The 21,046-nt window shown below is 50.3% G+C and overlaps 1 protein-coding gene across 2 annotated transcripts; it reads left to right on the top strand.

The window, feature by feature from the left end:
- Window positions 1-1,648: 1,648 nt before the first annotated feature.
- HINFP (histone H4 transcription factor) lies at window positions 1,649-15,167 on the top strand. Of its 2 annotated transcripts, XM_049777926.1 has the most exons (10): window positions 1,649-1,671; window positions 5,821-6,002; window positions 11,413-11,642; window positions 11,870-11,981; window positions 12,081-12,233; window positions 12,744-12,821; window positions 12,911-13,031; window positions 13,121-13,259; window positions 13,375-13,499; window positions 14,729-15,167. In XM_049777926.1, exons 2-10 carry the CDS (start codon window positions 5,831-5,833, stop codon window positions 15,150-15,152), a joined length of 1,554 nt encoding a protein of 517 aa, XP_049633883.1. In that variant the 5' UTR covers window positions 1,649-1,671; window positions 5,821-5,830; the 3' UTR covers window positions 15,153-15,167. The 2 variants fall into 2 exon arrangements, with proteins under 2 accessions (XP_049633883.1, XP_049633882.1); XM_049777925.1 differs by lacking the exon at window positions 1,649-1,671 and having other exon boundaries at window positions 5,463-6,002.
- The last annotated feature ends 5,879 nt before the right edge of the window (window positions 15,168-21,046 follow it).

Here is a 21,046-nt window from a genome sequence, read left to right as displayed (position 1 = left end):
TGAGATTAGAAGATAAAACATCAATCCTAATTAGCTTTACTAAGGTACACAATTTTTTATGGTTGGTTGGATTTTTGTTTCTGTGCCACACTCAGCATTGTTCAGGACTTATTCATAGTTCTGTGCTCAGGGGTCCTTGTGCTCAGGTGGTGATTGGGGGACCATCAAGGATGTCAGGGTTCAAACCCAGGTCGCTACTTGCAAGTCAAATGCTTGCCGGCTCTACTGTCACTCAAGCTCCATTATACAATTTATTTAACAAATATGTTGAATCTTTATTGAGTATCAGCCCCTTTGTCAAAGTGATGGTTATAAAGGTGAAAAAAGACTATTCCCTCTCGCCCCCTGGGGCGCGTAAATCAGCAAATACAGTTCAATACATTAACAGTAGTGGAGAAATACAACAAGGGGGTGCCAGAGACTCCTAAGCGAAAGAAGCTTCTTCAGCAAGAAGAAATTGAGCAGGAATTAGTCAAACATGTGGAAGTCACCTTACAAAGCTATCTACGGCACTTGTGTTGCGTGTGGCCAACCCCACTTAGATCCCCAGTACCTGGTATATATAATCCCCCAACAACTGCCAAGGGTGGTGCCACGGATCTAATCAGGGTTGATTACATCCTTTTAGCAGAACCAGGAGCAGCCCCTGAGCACCTCTAAATGTAGCTTCCAACCACCACCCAAAACAATACACATGGGAGATAATTCCAGAGAAAATAAAAGGCAGCTCGAGTGAGAGGTAGGGGAGGCACGAAGCAATTTTGGGCTAGAGAGCAGGAGTTGAGGTGGAGAAGTAAGACAGGCTCCAGACACTGGAGTGGTAGAAAGCGCCCAGATAGACTGGGGAGCTGAGAACAATGCCTTTCCGTTTCCAAGTGGTCGGGTTGTTTGGTTAGATCTGTTTTTGGAAAGATCACTTTGGAGAGCTCCGTGGGAAATGATTAGGAGGGAGCCAAAATGCACAGCAGTAAAATCCATTAGACTTAGAAATCCAGATAGGACATCATTAATAAACAAGACTGGGGTTTGACAGATGAAGAATGGGAGATAAACTTGAATGCTCTTCTAAGGACGTTGAACACGCACGACTAGGCAAAGGAACAGAAAGGGAAGGGAAAGAGAGAGAGAGAGAGTGGACAGCGGGTTTCTGATAGTCGGGTTTCTCCTCCCTGGGAGAGGCAGGCCCAGATGGACAAAATGGTCCTCCATGAGCCTGGAACACAGGATGCTGAAGAAGGTGAAGGATGTAGATAAGACCTTGGGGCCAGCACTGAGCACCCACCCAGTAGCTGTCTTCTCCTTCTCGCTGCCAACGCTCAGCCCAGCTCAGCCAATGAGCAGCTCCGAGAAAGGAGACCACCCACACACACGCACACCGCGCCCCACGCGCCCCGCGCATGCGCAATCGGTGACGTGCGAACCGAGCCTGCGCAGTGGGTAGATTTGAAGCCAGCGGGAGCTTCCCTCGGCTCCCGCAGCGCTTTTTTTTCCCTAGCCCCGCCCCTTCCGTGTTTTGGTCGCGCACGCGCTCCGTCATCCTCTGCGGCTATTGGCCGGTGGAAGAATCCCCGAGCGCTGATTGGCTGGCGCTCGCTGTCACTCAAGCTCCTTGCTCGGAGACCCTCGGAGTTGGGAGAAGAACGGAGGAGCCGCCGAAGCTGAGACGCGGTGGTGAGCCGGGGTTGCTCAGGACGTGGATACCTGGGGCTGTGCTGTGGATGGGGTGCGTGGATCTGGATGGGGATCGGGATCAGGATCGGCCAGGCTTTGTGTTAAGGCTCGGTTGTGCTGGTCTTTCCTGAAGCCTGTGCCCCTAATTCCACTCGAATCCTTTTTGGGGGGCTTCGCTGCTGCTGAGCAACGCTCGTTAAGGAGGGGGGGGCCGAGTCGAGATGGATCCTGCGCGTCCTTCCTGGGGGCTCCAGCAGGGCTTGATCTTGGGCTTTTTATTTTTATTTTATTTTTTTTGGGTCACACCCGGCGGCGCTCAGGGGCTCCAGACTCCTGGCCATATGCTCTGAAATCGCTCCTGGCAGGCTCAGGGGAAATCATATGGAATGCTGGGATTCGAACCACCGTCCTTCTGCATACAAGGCAAACGCCCTACCTCCATGCTATCTCTCCAGCCCCCAGATCCTTGAAGGCTTTTTTAAGCATCCCTAGGCCGCCTGCTGGTGGGCAGTGCTCGGCCTTTCTTTTCTCTCCCTCTCCTGGCCTGGCGCTTTGTTGTGATGATTGTGTTCACTCCCGAGCTTCTTTATCTCTCAGGCCCACTTAGAACCCTGGGGGAGGTTGAGGACCTGCATCCCTCCGGGTTAGCCTACATTCTGTTTTTCTATGCCTTATGTTGGAAAGCCCCTACTCTGATTTCTTTTTTGAAGTTCTGGCAATCTTAGGTTTGATCTTTTGGTTCTTCTGGTAGCATTCTCCCTGTCTTGATCTCACCTTTAGAGGCAAGAGTGTCTTAACACTTGTTGGATTCTAGTGGTGAGTTTCACTGAGTGTATTCATCTTCCTCTAGTCCTTACCAGTGTTACCAGTATAATTATAGTGCTACACGGGGAAACTGAGGCTTAAATTCCTTATCTAAGGGCCCGGAGAGATAGCACAGCGGTGTTTGCCTTGCAACAGCCGATCCAGGACCAAAGGTGGTTGGTTTGAATCCCGGTGTCCCATATGGTCCCCCGTGCCTGCCAGGAGCTATTTCTGAGCAGACAGCCATGAATAATCCCTGAGCAACGCCGGGTGTGGCCCAAAAAGCCAAAAAAAAAAAAAATTCCTTATCTAAGGTCAAATGGAAGGCGGGAGCTTTCTAACCAGATGTTTTTGAAACTCTCAGCCACTGCTGGGTGTCATCCCGCTTTCAGAGGTTCAGGGAACCATATGGAATGCTGGGGATCAAACCTGGTCAACTGTGTGCAAGACAAGTGCCCTACCTGCTGTACTATCCTTCCAGCCCATGGGCTCACATTTTCAGGCATCACACTTCAAGCTGGGGTGATCTGAGGGAGCCTTCTAGGAGGTTTCCTGGAGTGGGGTTGAGGTCCTGGTGGTTCCATCTTTCTTGGTACAGTAGCTGCTGTGCAGGTGTGCAGGGTAGGGGTGAGAGGAGAGTGAGTGAGCAAAGGTGTCTGGCTTATATCTGGGGACTGAAGAGTGCTGACTGCCTTGGGGCAGCTCGGATGCCCTGGAAGCCAGAGCTGGGAGCATGGTCTCTGGATTCGAATCCAGGCTCTGACACAGAATGAGAGGGTTTGGAGGGGCTCACTGCAGGGTACACCCACAGAAGGAATTCTTTCCTTGCCATGCCTCTGTGGGATGCTGAGGGCAGTTGGAGGTGACCTGGATCCCTGGGCACACACAGAGGAGTAGTTTTGGGCTGCAGTGTCTGACTTTGAAAAACTGCTCATGCGGGGCCGGAGAGGTGGCACTAGAGGTAAGGTGTCTGCCTTGCAAGCACTAGCGTAGGACAGACCGCGGTTTGATCCCCGTTGTCCCATATGACTCCCCCAAGCCAGGAGCGATTTCTGAGCGCAAAGCCAGGAGTAACCCCTGAGCGTCAAACGGGTATGGCCCCAAAACCGAAAAAAAAAAAAAAAGATTAAATTAAAATAATTTAGGGGCCGGAGAGATAGCATGGAGGGTAAGGCGTTTGCCTTTCATGCAGAAGGTCATCGGTTCAAATCCCGACGTCCCATATGGTCCCCCGTGCCTGCCAGAAGTGATTTCTGAGCATGAAGCCAGGAGTAACCCCTGAGCGCTGCCGGGTGTGTCCCAAAAAAAAAAAAAACCAAAAAAAAAAAAAAAAAAAAGAAAAACTGCTCATGCTTCCCACCCCAACGTCGAAAGTGCAGAAAGTGTCTCCATTGTCTCAGAGAGTTGGTCTGGCACAACCTCATTTACACAGAGGGTCACAGAAGACCCAAATTTAAGAGCACAAGAGATAGTACAGTGGGTATCCTGGTTCGCTCTCCAGCTTCCCATATGGTCCCCCTGAACACCACCAGGAGTAATTCCTGAGTGCAGAGCCTGGAGTAATTCCTGAGCAATGCCGATTGTGGCTTCAAGACAACAAAAGGGGTTCATGTATTTTGTATATTGTCTTTCTATTTCCCTCAGTGTTTTATAAAGGCCTTTTCCGAGTAGCCCCCCTCTCAGATCCCCTGCGCCAGGTGCAGCCAGAAGTCCCAAAGCCCTAGATTGCAGAGACCAGGAAGACGTGTATGGCCCAGGGGCCCTAGTTTATACTCTTCATGACACCCTGCCTATTTTCAGAAAAATAGCATTCAGCAGCGCCCCTGGAAACCCATTTTAAGTGAATAAACAGTCAGCACCAATATGCCCTAGTTGCACCTGTGGCTGTACAGTCCCTTGAAGCGTGGCAATGCCCCTCCATTTTGGGAAACTGTACTAGACAGATAAGTTTTGGGCTTCAATGACATTTCTGGAGCATAAGAGGAGGGATGGAGTAAATCATCCAAGTTGGAGTCCTTTAGAAGTTAGGAACTTGGATGACATAATAAGTGGAAGCCTCAGGGGAACACCAAAGGCCGCTGTGGAGTTTGGAGTCTACCTGACCTGTTCTGCCACACCAGTAGTTTGTGGCCTAGAGCAAGCCAATAAACTTGTCTGAGTCCAGGACTATCTCCCAATGATGTTTGAAATGGTGCTTGCTTGTAGTAATTAGATGACAACGTAAATCCAAGTACCTTGCCTAGACTTTGGCGGATAGAAAGTACAAAAGGAAGAAGCTGGGGCCGGAGAGGTGACGCTAGAACAAAAACAAAAACAAAAGCAAGCGCTAGCTTAGGACGGACTGTGGTTCCATCCCGGCTTCCCATGTGGTCCCCCCAAGCCAGGAGCGATTTCTGAGTGCATAAAAAAAAAAAAAAAAGGAAGAAGCTGGAGGGATAGCACAGCAGTAGGTATTTGCCTTGAATACAGCCAATTGAGGATGGACCCAGGTTTGATTCCTGGCATCTCATATGGTCCCCTGAGCCTGCCTGGAGCGATTTTTGAGCGCAGAGCCAGGAGTAACCTCTGAGCACCACCAGGTATGGCCTAAAAAGAAAAAAATACATGTATAAAAGGTTTTGCGGGGGAGGGGAAAAAAAAAGGTTTTGCAATTCTTATTTCAAAGACTGGGGAGTCTGAATTCCCAGCATGGATTTAGTTTCTCTGCCAAGGTCACATCGTTAGTGGCCATGGACCACGTGGCTAGTGACCCTGGGTTTGAGCTCCGGTCCTCCTGGGTCATTTCTTAGGCCCCTTATGAGCCTCTCTTAGGAATAATTCCTTCCCAGCCACTTCCTGAGAAGATGTCTGAGTTCTTAGCGTGGCACCTGGCTCCCATTCAGCTCTTGCTTTCTTAGTTTCCCTTCCATACCATCAAGTGGTGTCTTGTGAGTGGGGAACCTGCCGCTCAGCTTTTTCTCATGGGTCCCTGAAAAACACCTGGAGCAATAGCACAGCATGGAGGGTGTTTGCCTTGCACACAGTTGATCTGGGCTCTATCCCATATCCCATACACTGCCAGGAATGATTCCTGAGTTACAGAGCCAGGAGTAAGCCCTGAGCACTGCCGAGAGTTGCCCCAAAAACCAAAAGAAAAAAAAAAAAAAAAGAAAGAAAAACTGGCTATTTCTAGGTTTCTAGATAGACTGCTGTCTACCAGTGACCCTGGGTGTCTTTAACGGGATTCCTTGCAATGATGGATTTCTTGTTTTTCCCTTTATTTTGGGGGTGCGGTGGGGGTGCACTCACTGGTGTCCCCTGTGTTCTCTGTGGCTCTGATAGTGGCAGGTTTCTTCCGGCCTGCAGGGTAGAGGCCATGCCACCCCCGGGGAAGGTGCCACGGAAGGAGCTGGAGCTGCAGTGCGAGTGGGGGGACTGTTCCTTCGTGTGCTGGGCTGTGGAGGAGTTCATAGAGCACGTACAGCAGCACCTGCAGCAGCATCTTCGTAGCTCCTCCAGGGAGGACGAGGATGACGACGACCTGCTGGGTGAGGTGCCGGCTGCGGCAGCAGGGGAGGCAACAGCGGGGGCTGGTGGCGCTGATTCATGGTCCAAATTGTGCTGTATTGATAAAGCCATTGTAACCTCATTATCGACAACCAACCTCCATTGGGGACATCTGGGACCTGGGGGTGGAGATTGAATCAGGTCTGCCATGTGCAAGGCAAGGACCTTAAAATTAACCCTTGTATTATGGTCTTTGACATCCCCTTTTTTCTTTAAACGAGAATACTAGTTAGGAATATCCGTACGTTACATATATAGAAGTCGAAGAGGAAAATACTTGCCTTATTAAAAGATTTTTGAAATATTATTCTTCTTTGGTTGCAAAAGGAAGTCTGAGAGCTGGAGAGATTTTACAGTGGGTAGGGTGTTGACCTTGCACTCAGCTCACCCGGATGTGATCCCTGGCACCATATATGAGTCAAGCATAGAGGCAAGAGCACAGCCAGGTATCCCCCTCCCGAGAAAGTGGGAGCGAGCGAGGGAGGGAGAGGGTGAGAGAGTGGAGAGAGAGAAAAGAGAAAGAGAAGAGACAAAAAAAAGAAAAATTGGGCCTAATGGATACCACCAGCATCTAATAGCCCACATCCATTAAAAAAGTACAGCATGGGGCTGGAGAGATAGCATGGAGGTAAGGCGTTTGCCTTTCATGCAGAAGGTCATCGGTTCGAATCCCAGCGTCCCATATGGTCCCCTGTGCCTGCCAGGAGCAATTTCTGAGCCTGGAGCCAGGAATAACCCCTGAGCACTGCCGGGTGTGACCCAAAAAACCACAAAAAAAAAAAAAAAAAAAAAAAAAAGTACAGCAGGGGCCGGGCGGTGGCGCTAAAGGTAAGGTGCCTGCCTTGCCTGCGCTAACCTTGGACGGACCGCGGTTCGATCCCCCGGTGTCCCATATGGTCCCCCAAGCCAGGAGCAACTTCTGAGCACATAGCCAGGAGTAACCCCTGAGCGTTACTGGGTGTGGCCCAAAAACCAAAAAAAAAAAAAAAAAAAAAAAGTACAGCAGGTGGGGCCGGGCGGTGGCGCTAAAGGTAAGGTGCCTGCCTTGCCTGCGCTAGCCTTGAACGGACCGCGGTTCGATCCCCCGGTGTCCCATATGGTCCCCCAAGCCAGGAGCAACTTCTGAGCGCATAGCCAGGAGTAACCCCTGAGCGTTACCGGGTGTGGCCCAAAAACCAAAAAAAAAAAAAAAAAAAAAAGTACAGCAGGGGGAGCAAGAGTGATGGCACAGCGATAGGGCGTTTGTCTTGCATGTGGCCAACCAGGGATGGACCTGGGTTCCATTCCCAGCATCCCATATGGTCCCCTGAACCTTCCAGGATTGATTTCTGAGCATAGAGCTGGGAGTAACCCCTGAATGCTGCCAGGTAGGGTCCAAAAAACAAACAACCAAAAAATTCTTTTGTACAAAAAAAAAAAAAAAGTACAATGTTTGCTTTGCACACAGCTGATCCCAGTTTGATCTCCAGCATCCCATATGGTTCCTCAGTCTTGCCAGGAATGATTCCTGGGTACAGAACCAGGAGTAACTTCTGAGCATAGCCTGGTATGGCCCATAAGCTGTAGAAAGAACAGCAATAAGATATTACTGGAAAAAAAAAAAAAAGATATTACTGGAGCTAGAGCAGTTAGGGCACTTGTCTTGCATGCAGCCAACTTGGGTTTGAACCCTAGCACCTATATGGTCCTCCAGTCCCCACTAGGAGAGATCTTTGAGCATAGAACAAGGAGTAAGTCCTGTGCTCCACTGTTTATGCCCCTACCACACACAATAAATAAGTTGTTCTTAGAAAGTAGAGGTGGTGGGAATGTTGCACAGGTGAAGGGGGGTGTTCTGTTTCTGACTGAAACCCAACTACACTCATGATTGTAATCATGGTGCTTAAATAAATAAATAAAAAAGAAAGAAAGAGGGGCCGGGCGGTGGCGCTGGAGGTAAGGTGCCTGTCTTGCCTGCGCTAGCCTAGGACGGACCGCAGTTCGATCCCCCGGCGTCCCATATGGTCCCCCAAGAAGCCAGGAGCAACTTCTGAGCGCATAGCCAGGAGTAACCCCTGAGCGTCACAGGGTGTGGCCCAAAAACCAAAAAAAAAAAAAAAGAGAGAAAGAAAGAAAGTAGGGGCCGGAGAGATAGCATGGAGGTAAGGCGTTTGCCTTTTATGCAGAATGTCATTGGTTCGAATCCCAGCATCCCTTATGGTCCCCTGAGCCTGCCAGGAGCAATTTCTGAGTGTGGAGCCAGGAGTAACCCCTGAGTGCTGCTGGGTGTGACCCAAAACCCAAAACCCAAAAAAAAAAAAGAAAGAGAAAAAGAAAGTAGAGGTGGGACTAGCATAGATAATGTAGGAGTTAAGGCACTTATGTTAGGGCTGACCCTGGTTCAATCCCTGGCACCATATTTGGTCCCGTGAGCACCATTAGGAGTGATACCTGAGTACAGCCAGAAGTGGTACAAACTCCTTCTAAAGAAAAGAAAATATAGAAGCAGCTCTCCTTCCCTCACTCCACTTTCTGTTCTAAATCTAGTATCAGCTCTCACTTGCAAAAGTTAAATAGTGCGATCGGAGAGACAGGAAAGGAAGTATATAGTATTTGTCTTGCATGCAGCCAACTTTGATTTGAATCCCTAGCACCACAAATGGTCCTTCAAACACAGCTCCCTGGAGCACTGAAGCAGGTGTGTGCGCACACACACAGAAATTATAGTGTTATAATTTAAGTACACAATAATATTTTTATTGGGGGACCGGACCGATAACACAGCAGTTAGGTGTGCCTTGCACACTACCAACACAGGATGGACCCTGGTTTGGATCCTGGTGTCCCATATGGTTCCCTGATCCTGCCAGGAGCAATTTCTGAACACAGAGCCAATAGTAACCCCTGAGCGATGCCAGGTGTCACACACACACACACACACACACACACACACACACACACACACACACACACACGCACACACGAGATAGCACAGCGGTACGACATTTGCCTTACACAAGACTGACCCAGGATGGACCCAGGTTCAATCCCTGTTATATCATATGGTCCCCAGAGCCTGCCAGGGGTGATTTCTAAGTGCAGATCCAGGAGTAACTAAGCTGGGTGTGACCCAGAAACTGAAAGAAAAAATTTATATTTAGGTCTATTTGATTTCTTTTCTTTTCTTTTTTTTTTTTTTTTTTTGGTTTTTTTTTTTTTTTGGGGGGCCACACCCGGTGACGCTCAGAAGTCGCTCCTGGCTTGGGGGACCATATGGGACGCCGGGGGATCGAACCGCGGTCCGTCCTAGGCTAGCGCAGGTAAGGCAGGCACCTTACCTTTAGCGCCACCGCCCGGCCCAAACTCCTAGTTAGTCAAGTTTGGGCGTGAGCAGGAGACAATGTTAAACAGCTTAACAATAACACACAACCCTCGGACCAACTTTCTTTTTTTTTTTTTGTTTTTTTTTTGTTGTTGTTGTTGTTGTTGTTAAATAAAAAAGTGTTTCCAAACATGTAAACCCATAGAAAGCCTTAAAAACTTAGAGTGGGAGGGGCCAGAGGGAAGGCACAGCAGTAGGGTGTTTGCTTTGCATGCGACCAACCTAGGAACAGACCTGGGTTAGAGTCCTGGCACCCATATAGTCCCCCAAGCCTGTCAGGAGTAACCCCTTAGTGCTGCAGGTGTGGCCCCAAAAACCAAAAACAAACAACAACAAAAATATACATATATACAATGGGAAGGCAGGAAGACTGGGGAATAGTTTAGGGATTATAGTTTATATTCTGCATGTAGGATCCCCAGGTTCAGTCCCTAGCTCTGCCTGGAGTAATTAATTGTTAAGCCACATGTAAGGCCCTCAAACCCAGAGTAAATAAAAATATACATGAGGCCGGGCGGTGGCGCTGGAGGTAAGGTGCCTGCCTTACCTGCGCTAGCCTAGGAGACGGACCGCGGTTCGATCCCCCGGCGTCCCATATGGTCCCCCAAGCCAGGAGCGACTTCTGAGCGCATAGCCAGGAGTAACCCCTGAGCGTCACCGGGTGTGGCCCAAAAACCAAAAACCAAAAAAAAAAAAAAAAAAAAAAAAAATATACCTGAGACTGAGTGAGTGGTGCCATGGAGATGGGAAGCAGACTAGGAAATAGTTGATGGACCTTCCTGGAAATGATCTCTTAAGCCCAAGGTGGGCAAAGGACTTTGTTTTGACTCAGAGGAGGCGCCGGTGTTCGGGCTGGCCAGCAGCTTCTTCCTGAGACCAGCAGAAATCGTTCTGTGCTAACTCACCATTTCTGCTGGCTCTCAGCTCCTGGCACCGGGCCTTGCCCACACTTCTGCGTTGAGATTAGATAACCACCCTGCAGCTCTCCATGCAGTGACCCTTCCTGGCTTCTCCGTCCATGTCTGCTAACTCTCTCTCTCTCTCTTTTTTTTTTTTTTTGGTTTTTGGGCCACACCCGGCGGTGCTCAGGGGTTACTCCTGGCTGTCTGCTCAGAAATAGCTCCTGGCAGGCACGGGGGACCCCATATGGGACACTGGGATTCGAACCAACCACCTTTGATCCTGGATCGGCTGCTTGCAAGGCAAACGCCGCTGTGCTATCTCCGGGCCCCTGCTAACTCTCTTAATTCTGTGCAGCCACCTGCCCTCTATAGGCCTCATGAGTGCTGTCACTTTATGTTTCTACTTGTGGTTGTTTTGTTTGCTTGCTTTGTTTAGGGGCCACACCTGGCTCTGCACTCAGAAATCACCCCTGGCAGGTTCAGAGGACTGAACCCTGGTTGGCTGCCAGCAAAGCAAATGCCCTCCCCACTGTGCTATCGCTCTAACCCTACTTGTTTATTTTTTATTTGAGTTTTGGGTCTAGATCCTGCTGTGTTTAGGAGCTGCTCCCAACTCAGTTCTCAGGATCATACCTGGTAGTGCTGGGGGATTCTGCAATGTGGGCCTCAAACCTGTGTCTCCTTGCATGTAAAGCACACACTCAGCCTGTTGAACTCTCTCTCTGACTTGTCCATAGGATGAATTGGATTGGATTGTTTTTATTTGGAGACCACACCCTGCAGTGCTCAGGGGGTGACTCCTGGCTCTGTGTTCAGAGATCCCTCCCAGTAGGACCCTATGGATGCTGGAGTTCAGATTCTGGTGGGCTCTGTGCAAGCAAGTGCCTTCCCTGCTGTGCGATCTCCCCGTGTTTCGCCATATGATGCTTTGACACTGTTCTTCCTGATTGAAAGCCATGCAAGGTCAAGGCCTAGGAATCTCTATTGATCATTCTTCCCTGGTGCCTGGCTCACTCTGGGTGGTCAGTAAATGAGCTCTTGGCAGCTTGATCTGAGGCTGGCATCTTCCCTGGCTGGAGGGCATAGGAGGAACATCATTCTCTTCCTCCTGAACCTTCCTTTCTGCAGATGAAGAATTCTCCTGCTTGTGGCAGGAGTGTGGCTTTTGCTCCCTGGACAGTTCCTCTGACCTCGCCCGCCATGTCTACTTCCACTGCTACCACACCAAGCTGAAGCAGTGGGGCCAGCAGGCCCTGCAGAACCAGGCCGACCTCAGCCCCTGCATCCTGGATCTGCAGAGCCGCAATATCATCCCTGACACCCCCGACAGCTTCCTGTGTCTGTGGGAGCACTGTGAGGTAAGCAAGCAGCACCACCCCGCAGGCTAAAAGGAACCCAGGGATCTGAGTGTGAGGGAAGACCCCACACACACACACCCCATATTGTCTCAAGTCATCATTCTCATTTTGGGGGATCTCTATGATCAAACTTTCCCAGCCCTCTTTGTTCTCCAGCCCCCTTTGAAGACATGGGTGTGAGAGTCCTTTCACCTCTCAGCCCTCATTCCAATCTGCTATCACCCCAGAGCTCCTTTGACAACCCCGAGTGGTTCTACCGACATGTGGACGCGCACAGCCTATGTTGTGACTTCCAGGCTGCGGGCAAGGACAGCCAGGTGGTCACCTGTGGCTGGAAAGGTGGGTCCCGCTCTCAGATCCATCTGTTGCAGGAACTTGGGTCATATGGATGGGATGGGGTGGGGGGGAGCCTGATAAAGCCTTGCCCTGCTCCCCCAGACTGCACCTGCTCCTTCAAGGACCGCTGTAAACTCCGGGAGCACCTCCGCAGCCACACTCAGGAGAAGGTGGTGGCCTGCCCTACGTGCGGGGGCATGTTTGCCAACAACACCAAGTTCCTGGATCACATTCGCCGCCAAACAGCCCTGGACCGTATGTGGCTGGGGGGCCTGGAGGGGGTGGGGTGTTCCCATCCTACTGGGGTATCAGTGGGGACCTTCTCCCAGGGGAGGGGGGGGAGCTAATCTGCCTGGATGGCTCAGTCACCATGTCTTTACTGTCTTCCACTGCTTTAAGCATTTCTGACTCGGGGCCCCACTGTGGGCCCCGCTTGTTTTCAGGGACGCCCCACAGCAGCCTGTGAGGTAGGCGTCTTATCCCCCCCTTTTGCAGATGAGGAAACTGAGGCTCAGAGAGGTTAAGTCATTTACCTGAGATCACACAGCTAGTAAGTGGCAAAGCCGGGCTTCTAACTCAGGTTCTTAACTCCCAGCCCCACACTCCATCCATTTGTCCATCCGTCCGTAGTTCCATCAGCTCCCCTGTCTCTGTGGGCGGATCCCTTCTACCTGGGAGGGCCCCCCTCTCCTGGCCCCGCTCAGCTCCACCCTCTGCCTTCTCCCTTCAGTTTCTCCTTTTCTTCCCTCAACCCTGCACCCCCAGAGCAGCGTTTCCAGTGCTCTCACTGCTCTAAGAGGTTTGCCACTGAGCGCCTGCTGCGGGACCACATGCGCAACCATGGTGAGAAGCCCCGTTGCCCGCTCTCCCTGCCTGGAACCCTGGACCCTCGCCCCAGGCCCCAGGCCCAGCCTCCTCTCTCTGCTCCTCAGTGAATCACTACAAGTGTCCCCTGTGCGACATGACCTGCCCTCTGCCCTCCTCCCTGCGCAACCACATGCGCTTCCGCCACAGTGAGGACCGGCCCTTCAAATGTGACTATTGTGACTACAGGTGAGGGGCGCCCCGGGCCAGAAGCCGGCCAGAGACCTGGTGGGTGTGGGTCCCCTGGGCCTCCAACCCCAGCTGAGTTGTCCTGGCAGCTGCAAGAATCTGATCGACCTCCGGAAGCACCTGGACACGCACAGCAAGGAGCCGGCCTACAGGTGTGACGTGGACGACTGCAGCTTCACAGCACGCTCCTTGTCCTCCGTCAAGTCCCACTACCGCAAAGTGCATGAAGTGAGCGGGGTTTCAGGTGGGGAAGTGATGGGACTGGGATGGGTACAGGCACGGGATGTGCCTCACGAAAGGACTAGTGCTTCCCCTCTCCCTTCCCCTCCCCTCCCCTCTCCAGGGTGACTCAGAGCCCAGGTACAAGTGCCACATATGCGACAAATGCTTCACGAGGGGCAACAATCTCACTGTGCACCTGCGCAAGAAGCACCAGTTCAAGTGGCCCTCAGGGCACCCCCGTTTCCGGTAGGTCAGGAGTCGCACACTCTTCAACCCACCCTTCCCTGCCTTGATGTCCCTCATCTCTATGTTGGCTCTAATGGAGCTAGAGAAGGGGGCCAGAACTGTAGCATAGCCTGGGGAGGGCACCTGCCTTGCACATAGCTGCCCCAGGTTTAATCCCCGGCACCTCATAGGATTGCCTAAGTACTACCAGGAATGATTCCAGAGTTTAGAGCCAGGAGGGAGCCCTGAGCCCTGCCAGGTTTAGCCCCAAACCACTACCACCCTTTGACAAAACAAGCAAAATAGATAACCAGAAAATTGCAGCAGGGAAAAGATTTATGTTTCTGCTTACATGACTGAACCTCAAACCCCATAAATGTTCTTACAACCAGAAATGGAACCTATGGTTCCCCGGGCATTGCCTCACGGTCTTCTCGCTTTGTAAGAGACCCCTGCCCCTTTCAGCCCCCTCAGTACTGGACAATTTCTCTCTCCTTCTCTGTCTATCTCATTAGATTTTTCTCTATAGAATTGCCCATTTTGGGGGCCGGGTAGGTGGCGCTGGAGGTAAGGTGTCTGCCTTGCAAGCGCTAGCCAAGGAAGGACCGCGGTTCGATCCCCCGGCGTCCCATATGGTCCCCCCAAGCCAGGGGCGATTTCTGAGCACATAGCCAGGAGTAACCCCTGAGCGTCAAATGGGTGTGGCCCAAAAACCAAAAAAAAAAAAAAAAAAAAGAATTGCCCATTTTGAGTACCAGTCCTGCCCTTCTGTCACATTCTCCACGTTTTGGTTTTTTTGGGTCACACCCAGCAGCGCTCAGGGATTACTCCTGACTGTATGCTCAGACATCGCTCCTGGCAGGCTTGGGGGACATATGGGATGCTGGGATTCAAACCACTGTCTTTCTGCATGCAAGGCAAATGCTCTACCTCCCTGCTATCTCCAGCCCTCACTCTCCATGTTTTGGAAAATCCCCTTTGGTCTACAGTTTCCATCACTTCCATCCTGAGCTTGGGGCCAGATCGAAATCAGCAGGTAGGGCTTCTGCCTTGCTCAGCCAATCCAGATTCAATCCCCTGGCAACCTCTGATCAAGTCTCCTGAGCTTGCCAGGAGTGATTTCTGAGTGCAGAGACAGAAGTAACCCCTGAGTTTCCTCTCCCCACCAAAAAAAAAAAAAAAAACCTCTGAGCTGCTGCTCCTGGCCTGGATCTCAGCCCTTCTGGTCCCTTGCCATGCCCACTCCTCAGGTACAAGGAACATGAGGATGGCTACATGCGGCTGCAGCTGGTGCGCTACGAGAGCGTGGAGCTGACACAGCAGCTGCTGCGGCAGCCGCAGGAGGACTCGGGCCTGGGGACAGCTCTGAGCGAGAGCAGCCTGCAGGGCATCATTCTGGAAGCGGTGCCCACCGAGGCGGGCTGCCAGGAAGAGGTTGAGGAGGAAGAAGAGGAGAGCAGGGAGGGCCCGGCCCAGGCATCATCACAGGACACTCCCCACCGGGTCATCCACATGGTCAATCAGACCAATGCTCAGGGTGAGCGAGAGATTGTCTACTTTGTGCTGTCGGAGGCCCAGGGGAAGCCGCCGCCGCCAGGCTCTGTTGCCCCCTCAGGGGGCGTCATGGGTGGCTCCCAGGTCATCACTGAGGAGCCAGGCACCCCGCAGGTGTGAAGGGCAGAGAGCCGAAGCGCAATGCTGTTCCAGTCACAGCCAACTCCCCGGCATTCCCTTTCCTTGCCAGGACTCTGAAGAAGTTGGACTCTTTGGGGGGCTACCCTACTATGTGTTCTTAGGGAAGGGACTCGGACCAGGCATTGTCCTGCCCCTCCTTGGCCCAGTGGACAGGGATTAAATGCCCTGAGCTCACATCCATCCATTCCTGAGATGGGGGAGTTTGCAGCTGACACCTCCCCACCCCACCCCCCGGACCTTGGCACCCTAGATGGGCCCTGGGAGCTGCACAGCTGCCTCTCTAAAGGATTCCACCTGCTCCCCGAGAACTCAGTTGCCCAGTTAGTCCCAGGGACAGGGCATGTATGTGATGGTCATTTTTGGTAATAAATAAATTGCTTGGACTCTTGTTCATTTCTTGTGTTATTTTTGGTTTGGGGTCATACTGAGTGGTACTAAGAAGTTATTACTAACTTGACACTCAGGAATTATTCCCGGTGGTACTTGAGACCACATGGGATATTGAGATTTGAACCCAGGTTGACCCTGTGCAAGGCAAGCACATTATCTGCTGTACTATCTCTCTAGTTCCTTTTTTTTTTTTTTTTTTTTTTTTTTTTGGTTTTTGGTTTTTGGGTCACACCTGGTGATGCTCAGGGGTTACTCCCGGCTCTGTGCTCAGAAATCACCCCTGGTTGGGGATGGAGAGATAGCATGGAGGTAAGGCATTTGCCTTGCATGCAGAAGATCAGTGGTTTGAATCCTGGCATCCCGTATGGTCGGTCCCCTGAGCCTGCTGGGAACGATTTCTGAGCATAGAGCCAGTAGTAACACCTGAGCGTTGCCAGTGTGACCCAAAACCCCCAAAAAAAAAGAAATCGCTCCTGGCTTGGGGGATTATATAGGATACCAGGGGATCAAACTGCGGTCCATACTAGGTTAGCACGTGCAAGGCGAATGCCCTATCCCTTGAGCCACCACTCCAGCCCCTATTTATTTATTTATTTATTTATTTATTTATTTATTTATTTATTTATATTTTGGTTTTTGGGTCACACCCAGCGGTACTGGTACTCGGGTTAATCCTATCTCTGCCCTCAGAAATCGCTCCTGGCAGACTCCAGGGACTATATGGGACTCCAAGGATCCAACCAAGGTCCATCCTGGGTCAGCCACATTCAAGGCAAAAGCTCTACCACTGTGCTATCACTCTAGCCCCTCTAGCTCCTTTTTTATTTGTTTATTTTGGAGCCAGACCAGGTGGTGCTCAGGGTTACTCCTGGCTCTGTGCTCAGGAATTACTCCTGGTGGTGCTCAGGGGACCATATAGGATGTCAGAGGTCGGCCGGATGCAAGGCAAATGCCTTAATCAATATACTTCCAGCAGCTTCTTCCATACTTCCATCCATTTGTCGTCAGTTGACTAGGTGACAAAAAGCTGGGCAGGAGCTGAGGAATTGGACTTGTTCCTCTTTCAGAGACAGTTTTAATTTTTTTTTTATTTAATTAATGTGAAACAGGCGTGAAATGTGAAATGCCTTTTTCTTCTACCAGCATCTCGCATCTCCACTGACACCCTACCCAGGTTCTGCTGTTTGAACAGGCAGTGCCATAAGCAGGGAATCAGCACTGATTGACCCACTCTGAGCTATGGAGCATTTAAATTCCTCCCAACTGGAAAGGTAATTGGGCCACAGAGAGTACAGTGGCTAAGGGGCTTGTCTTACAGCTGAAGTTGTGATCCCCACCAGGAGTGATCCTTGGAACAGAGTCAGGAATAAGTCCTGAACACAAGTGTGCCCCAACACGACCTCCTCCCAGGAAAATTTTTTTTTTTTGGTTTTTGGGCCACACCCTGTGGTGCTCAGGGGTTACTCCTGGCTGTCTGCTCAGAAATAGCTCCTGGCAGGCACGGGGGACCATATGGGACACCGGGATTCGAACCAACCACCTTAGGTCCTGGATTGGCTGCTTGCAAGGCAAACACCGCTGTGCTATCTCTCTGGGCCCCCCTCCCAGGAAATTTATGAATCCATAAATTAAGGGAGGGTCAGGGCCGGAGAGATAGCACAGCGGCATTTGCCTTGCAAGCAGCAGACCCAGGACCTAAGGTGGTTGGTTCAAATCCTGGTGTCCCATATGGTCCCCCATGCCTGCCAGGAGCTCTTTCTGAGCAGATAGCCAGGAGTAACCCCTGAGTACCGCCAGATGTGGCCCCCACAAAAAAATAAATAAAGGGAGGGTCATAACACAGGAGATGATGGACAGGACTGCATGCAGCCCAACAGAAACTCTTCACTCCCAACCTTGTAGTCCACTGTCCATTGTAGAAAGAATATCTTTGTTTCCTAATGATCAATGGGTATGTGGAAGAAACTTGATGCAGGTGTCCCAGAAGCAGGTCATGTACCTCTTTGTTCTCTCTGACTTAATGATTTTTGTTGTGGTTTCATATGTGTGTGTTTCATGAATAATGTCAAACACACTTATTATTTCTGGGTGATAATTACCCTGGCACTGTTTATGAGACCATTTAAATCACTCCACAAGATCTGGCTCACTCGTTTTTTTTTGTTTGTTTTTTTGTTTTTGTGGTTTTTGGGTCACACCCGGCAGTGCTCAGGGGTTATTCCTGGCTCCAGGCTCAGAAATTGCTCCTGACAGGCACGGGGGACCATATGGGGCGCCGGGATTCGAACCGATGACCTCCTGCATGAAAGACAAATGCCTTACCTCCTTGCTATCTCTCCAGCCCCCACTCATTGTTTTTTGAGGTTTCTTATCCTCTTTTTATTTTTGTGTCCCATCCAGCAATGCTCAGGAGTTACTCCTGGCTCTGCACTCAGAAATCACTCTTGGCAGGGCTTGGGGAACTTTAAGGGGTGGCAGGGATCTAACCTTGTACATAAGGGGCTGAGTGCAAGGCAAATGCCCTCCTGATGCAGTATCACTCTGGCCCCTCACCAATAGTTTAGGTGCGGGAATGTCTTAAGTTCCTTCAAAGGTAACTCAAGAAAGGAAAAGGAAGCAGCAGGCAGCTCCTAGGGTTAATCCAGAAATGGAAAAGTCACTTATAGACGGGTCTCAGCCCTGGAGTGAGTGAACAAACCTGTGTTCCAGGAGACACACACCCTGACCTCCTCCCATCCCATGGCACACACACACACCACCACCACCCCCGTAGTGCACTTGTTTTCCCTCATGGAAAGTCCTTCATTCTCATACAATAGATTTGATTAAGAATTATTGCAGCTAAAGTCCAGAAACAGCATGGACCCTTTTGTTCTAGCAAACTTAGCGATTGTGTTTGTGATTTCAAAAAGATGTGCTTGTTTTATTAATAGTTACAACATGTGCTGACTGTATAGTTCTGGAATATGCTTGCTATGGGTCAAGCCTTAGGATGGGCCACTGACAGGAGAGGTTGTCATGCGTACACATAGACCAGTGTTAGCTCAGGGCCTAGACCAGCGGCTACATTTACTATATTTTGACAGGTTTTTAAGTAGGAGTTTTAATATTTCTTTTTTTGTTTTGTTTTGTTTTTTTGTTTTTGGGTCTCACCGGACAGTGCTCAGGAGTTACTCCTGGCTCCATGCTCAGAAATTGCTCCTGGCAAGCACGGGGGACCATACGGAACGCTGGGATTCAAACTGATGACCTTCTGCATGAAAGGCAATCGCCTTACCTCCATGCTATCTCTCTGGCCCCAGGAGTTTTAATATTTCTATAAATTTGTGGTTTGTTTTATTTTCCTTTTTTGTTCCTGTTTTGGGGCCACACCCAATGATGCTAAGGGGTTACTCCTGGCTCTGCATTCAGAAGTCACACCAGACAGGCTCTGGGATGCCTGGGATCAAACCTGGATCAGCCGAACGCAAGGCAAACACCCTATTCGTGTTGTGCTATTATTGATCAGGCTCCTGTTTGTTTGATTTTCTTTTTTTTGGGTTTTTTTTTTTTTTTTGGTTTTTGGGTCACACCCGGCATTGCTCAGGGGTTACTCCTGGCTGTCTGCTCAGAAATAGCTCCTGGCAGGCACAGGGAACCATATGGGACACCGGGATTCAAACCAACCACTTTTGGTCCTGGATCGGCTGCTTGCAAGGCAAATGCTGCTGTGCTATCTCTCCGGGCCCTGTTTGATGTTTTTTGTTTTTTTTTTTTTTGGTTTTTGTGCCACACCCTGTGACGCTCAGGGGTTACTCCTGGCTATGCGCTCAGAAGTCACTCCTGGCTTGGGGGACCATATGGGACGCCGGGGGATCGAACCGCGGTCCGTCTCCTAGGCTGGCGCAGGTAAGGCAGGCACCTTACCTCGAGCACCACCGCCCGGCCCCTGTTTGATGTTTTTTAAAGTCATACGCTGTAATGCTCAGGATTACATTCCTGGCTCTGCATTCAGGAATCACTCCTGACAGTGTTCGGGAGACTATATGCAATGCCAGTTTGGAGACATGCCAGACAAACATCCTACCCAATCAACTATCTCTTCCGCCTCAAAAATCTATCATGCTGGGGCCGGCGTGGTGGCACTAGTGGTAAGGTGTCTGCCTTGCCAGCGCTAGCCTAGGACGGACTGCAGTTCTATCCCCCGGTGTCCCATATGGTCTCCCAAGCCAGTAGCGACTTCTGAGCACATAGCCAGGAGTAACCCCTGAGTGTTACCGGGTGTGGCCCAAAAACCTAAAAAAAAAAAACTATCATGCTGCAGCTCTAATGCAAATTTCATTTTCGCAGTGGTGGGCACCAAACTCGGACCTGGTGTGCAAAACAGGCTTTTTGATTTGTTTTAGAATCTATGTAGACATGAGATGGTGCAGCTTGTTTTCCCTCTATCTTATTTTTTATTTATTTATTTATTTTTTTGGTTTTTGGGCCGCACCCGGTAACGCTCAGGGGTTACTCCTGGCTATGTGCTCAGAAGTTGCTCCTGGCTGGGGGACCATATGGGACACCGGGGGATCAAACCCCGGTCCTTCCAAGGCTAGTGCAGGCAAGGCAGGCACCTTACCTTTAGCGCCACCGCCGGGCCCCTATCTTATTTCTTTTAGCAAAAAACATCACTTGGTCTATCCACATCATAGCAAAGATCAGGATTTTTTGGGGGATGGGTTTTTTTAAGTTTTACAACCAAATGGTATCACATAACTTCTTTTCTTCCCTCATCTATCGTGGCTACGTGAGTTGTTTCCCTTGTCTTGGCTACTCTGAATAATGCTGCAATGAACAGACAGCCACAGACATGCTCCTTGACATACTGTGATGATTTCCTTCGGATAATTTCCCGCAGTGGAATTGCTGACTCATACAGTGGTTCTGTTTTTAATTTTTTGAGGCACCTTAATCATGTTGCCCAAACGGGCTGGACCAGTTTCCAGTCCATCCATCTCCCCTCAATGCCCATGGGTCTCCTTCCTTCACAGTCTCACCAGGGATTGTTCTTTTTGAGGTTCTTTTTAAATTTGTTATGCCATCCAAAACAGGTGTGAGATTTTATTTGCTCTTTCCTCATGATCAACGATGTTTAAACAGGCATGAGCCCATTGACTGTTCATATCTGCCTTTAGGGAAATGTCTGCTCAGGTTCTTGTCCTATTTTTTTCCCCATTTCACTACTTGTTTGCTCTTAAGTCCATCAGAACCGCTGTATTTACATCTCTCCTTCCTAGTTGAGTGCAGTCCCCCCAGCAGCCAGCAGAGGGACCTTCCACTACCAAATACACTGAAACTCCAGGGAAGGTAGATTATCGAAGTGGACCAGAAAGAGACTTGGGTTGGAAGCTGCGAAAACCCTGTGGATTCAGAGTCAGCATTTCAATTCCTTTCCATCTCCCAGAGCACCGTGCTCCCCTCTGGTTCCTAAAACTATTCACCAGGCCCTGGTGCAAGAG

Source organism: Suncus etruscus, chromosome 8, assembly GCF_024139225.1.
Source record: "Suncus etruscus isolate mSunEtr1 chromosome 8, mSunEtr1.pri.cur, whole genome shotgun sequence".
In the NCBI taxonomy this organism is placed as follows: Eukaryota; Metazoa; Chordata; class Mammalia; order Eulipotyphla; family Soricidae; genus Suncus; species Suncus etruscus.
The sequence above is the reverse complement of the archived record's forward strand: the minus strand, read 5'-3'. Positions and strand labels throughout refer to the sequence as shown.

What these genes read in the sequence shown, in the direction of transcription:
- HINFP (XM_049777925.1), top strand. Translation starts at nt 5,708, where the DNA reads ATGATGGATTTCTTGTTTTTCCCTTTATTTTGGGGGTGCGGTGGGGGT. An exon ending in GGTCACCTGTGGCTGGAAAG is followed by an intron (nt 11,982 to 12,080) that starts GTGGGTCCCGCT and finishes CTGCTCCCCCAG; the next exon opens with ACTGCACCTGCTCCTTCAAG. An exon ending in TCAGGGCACCCCCGTTTCCG is followed by an intron (nt 13,500 to 14,728) that starts GTAGGTCAGGAG and finishes CCCACTCCTCAG; the next exon opens with GTACAAGGAACATGAGGATG.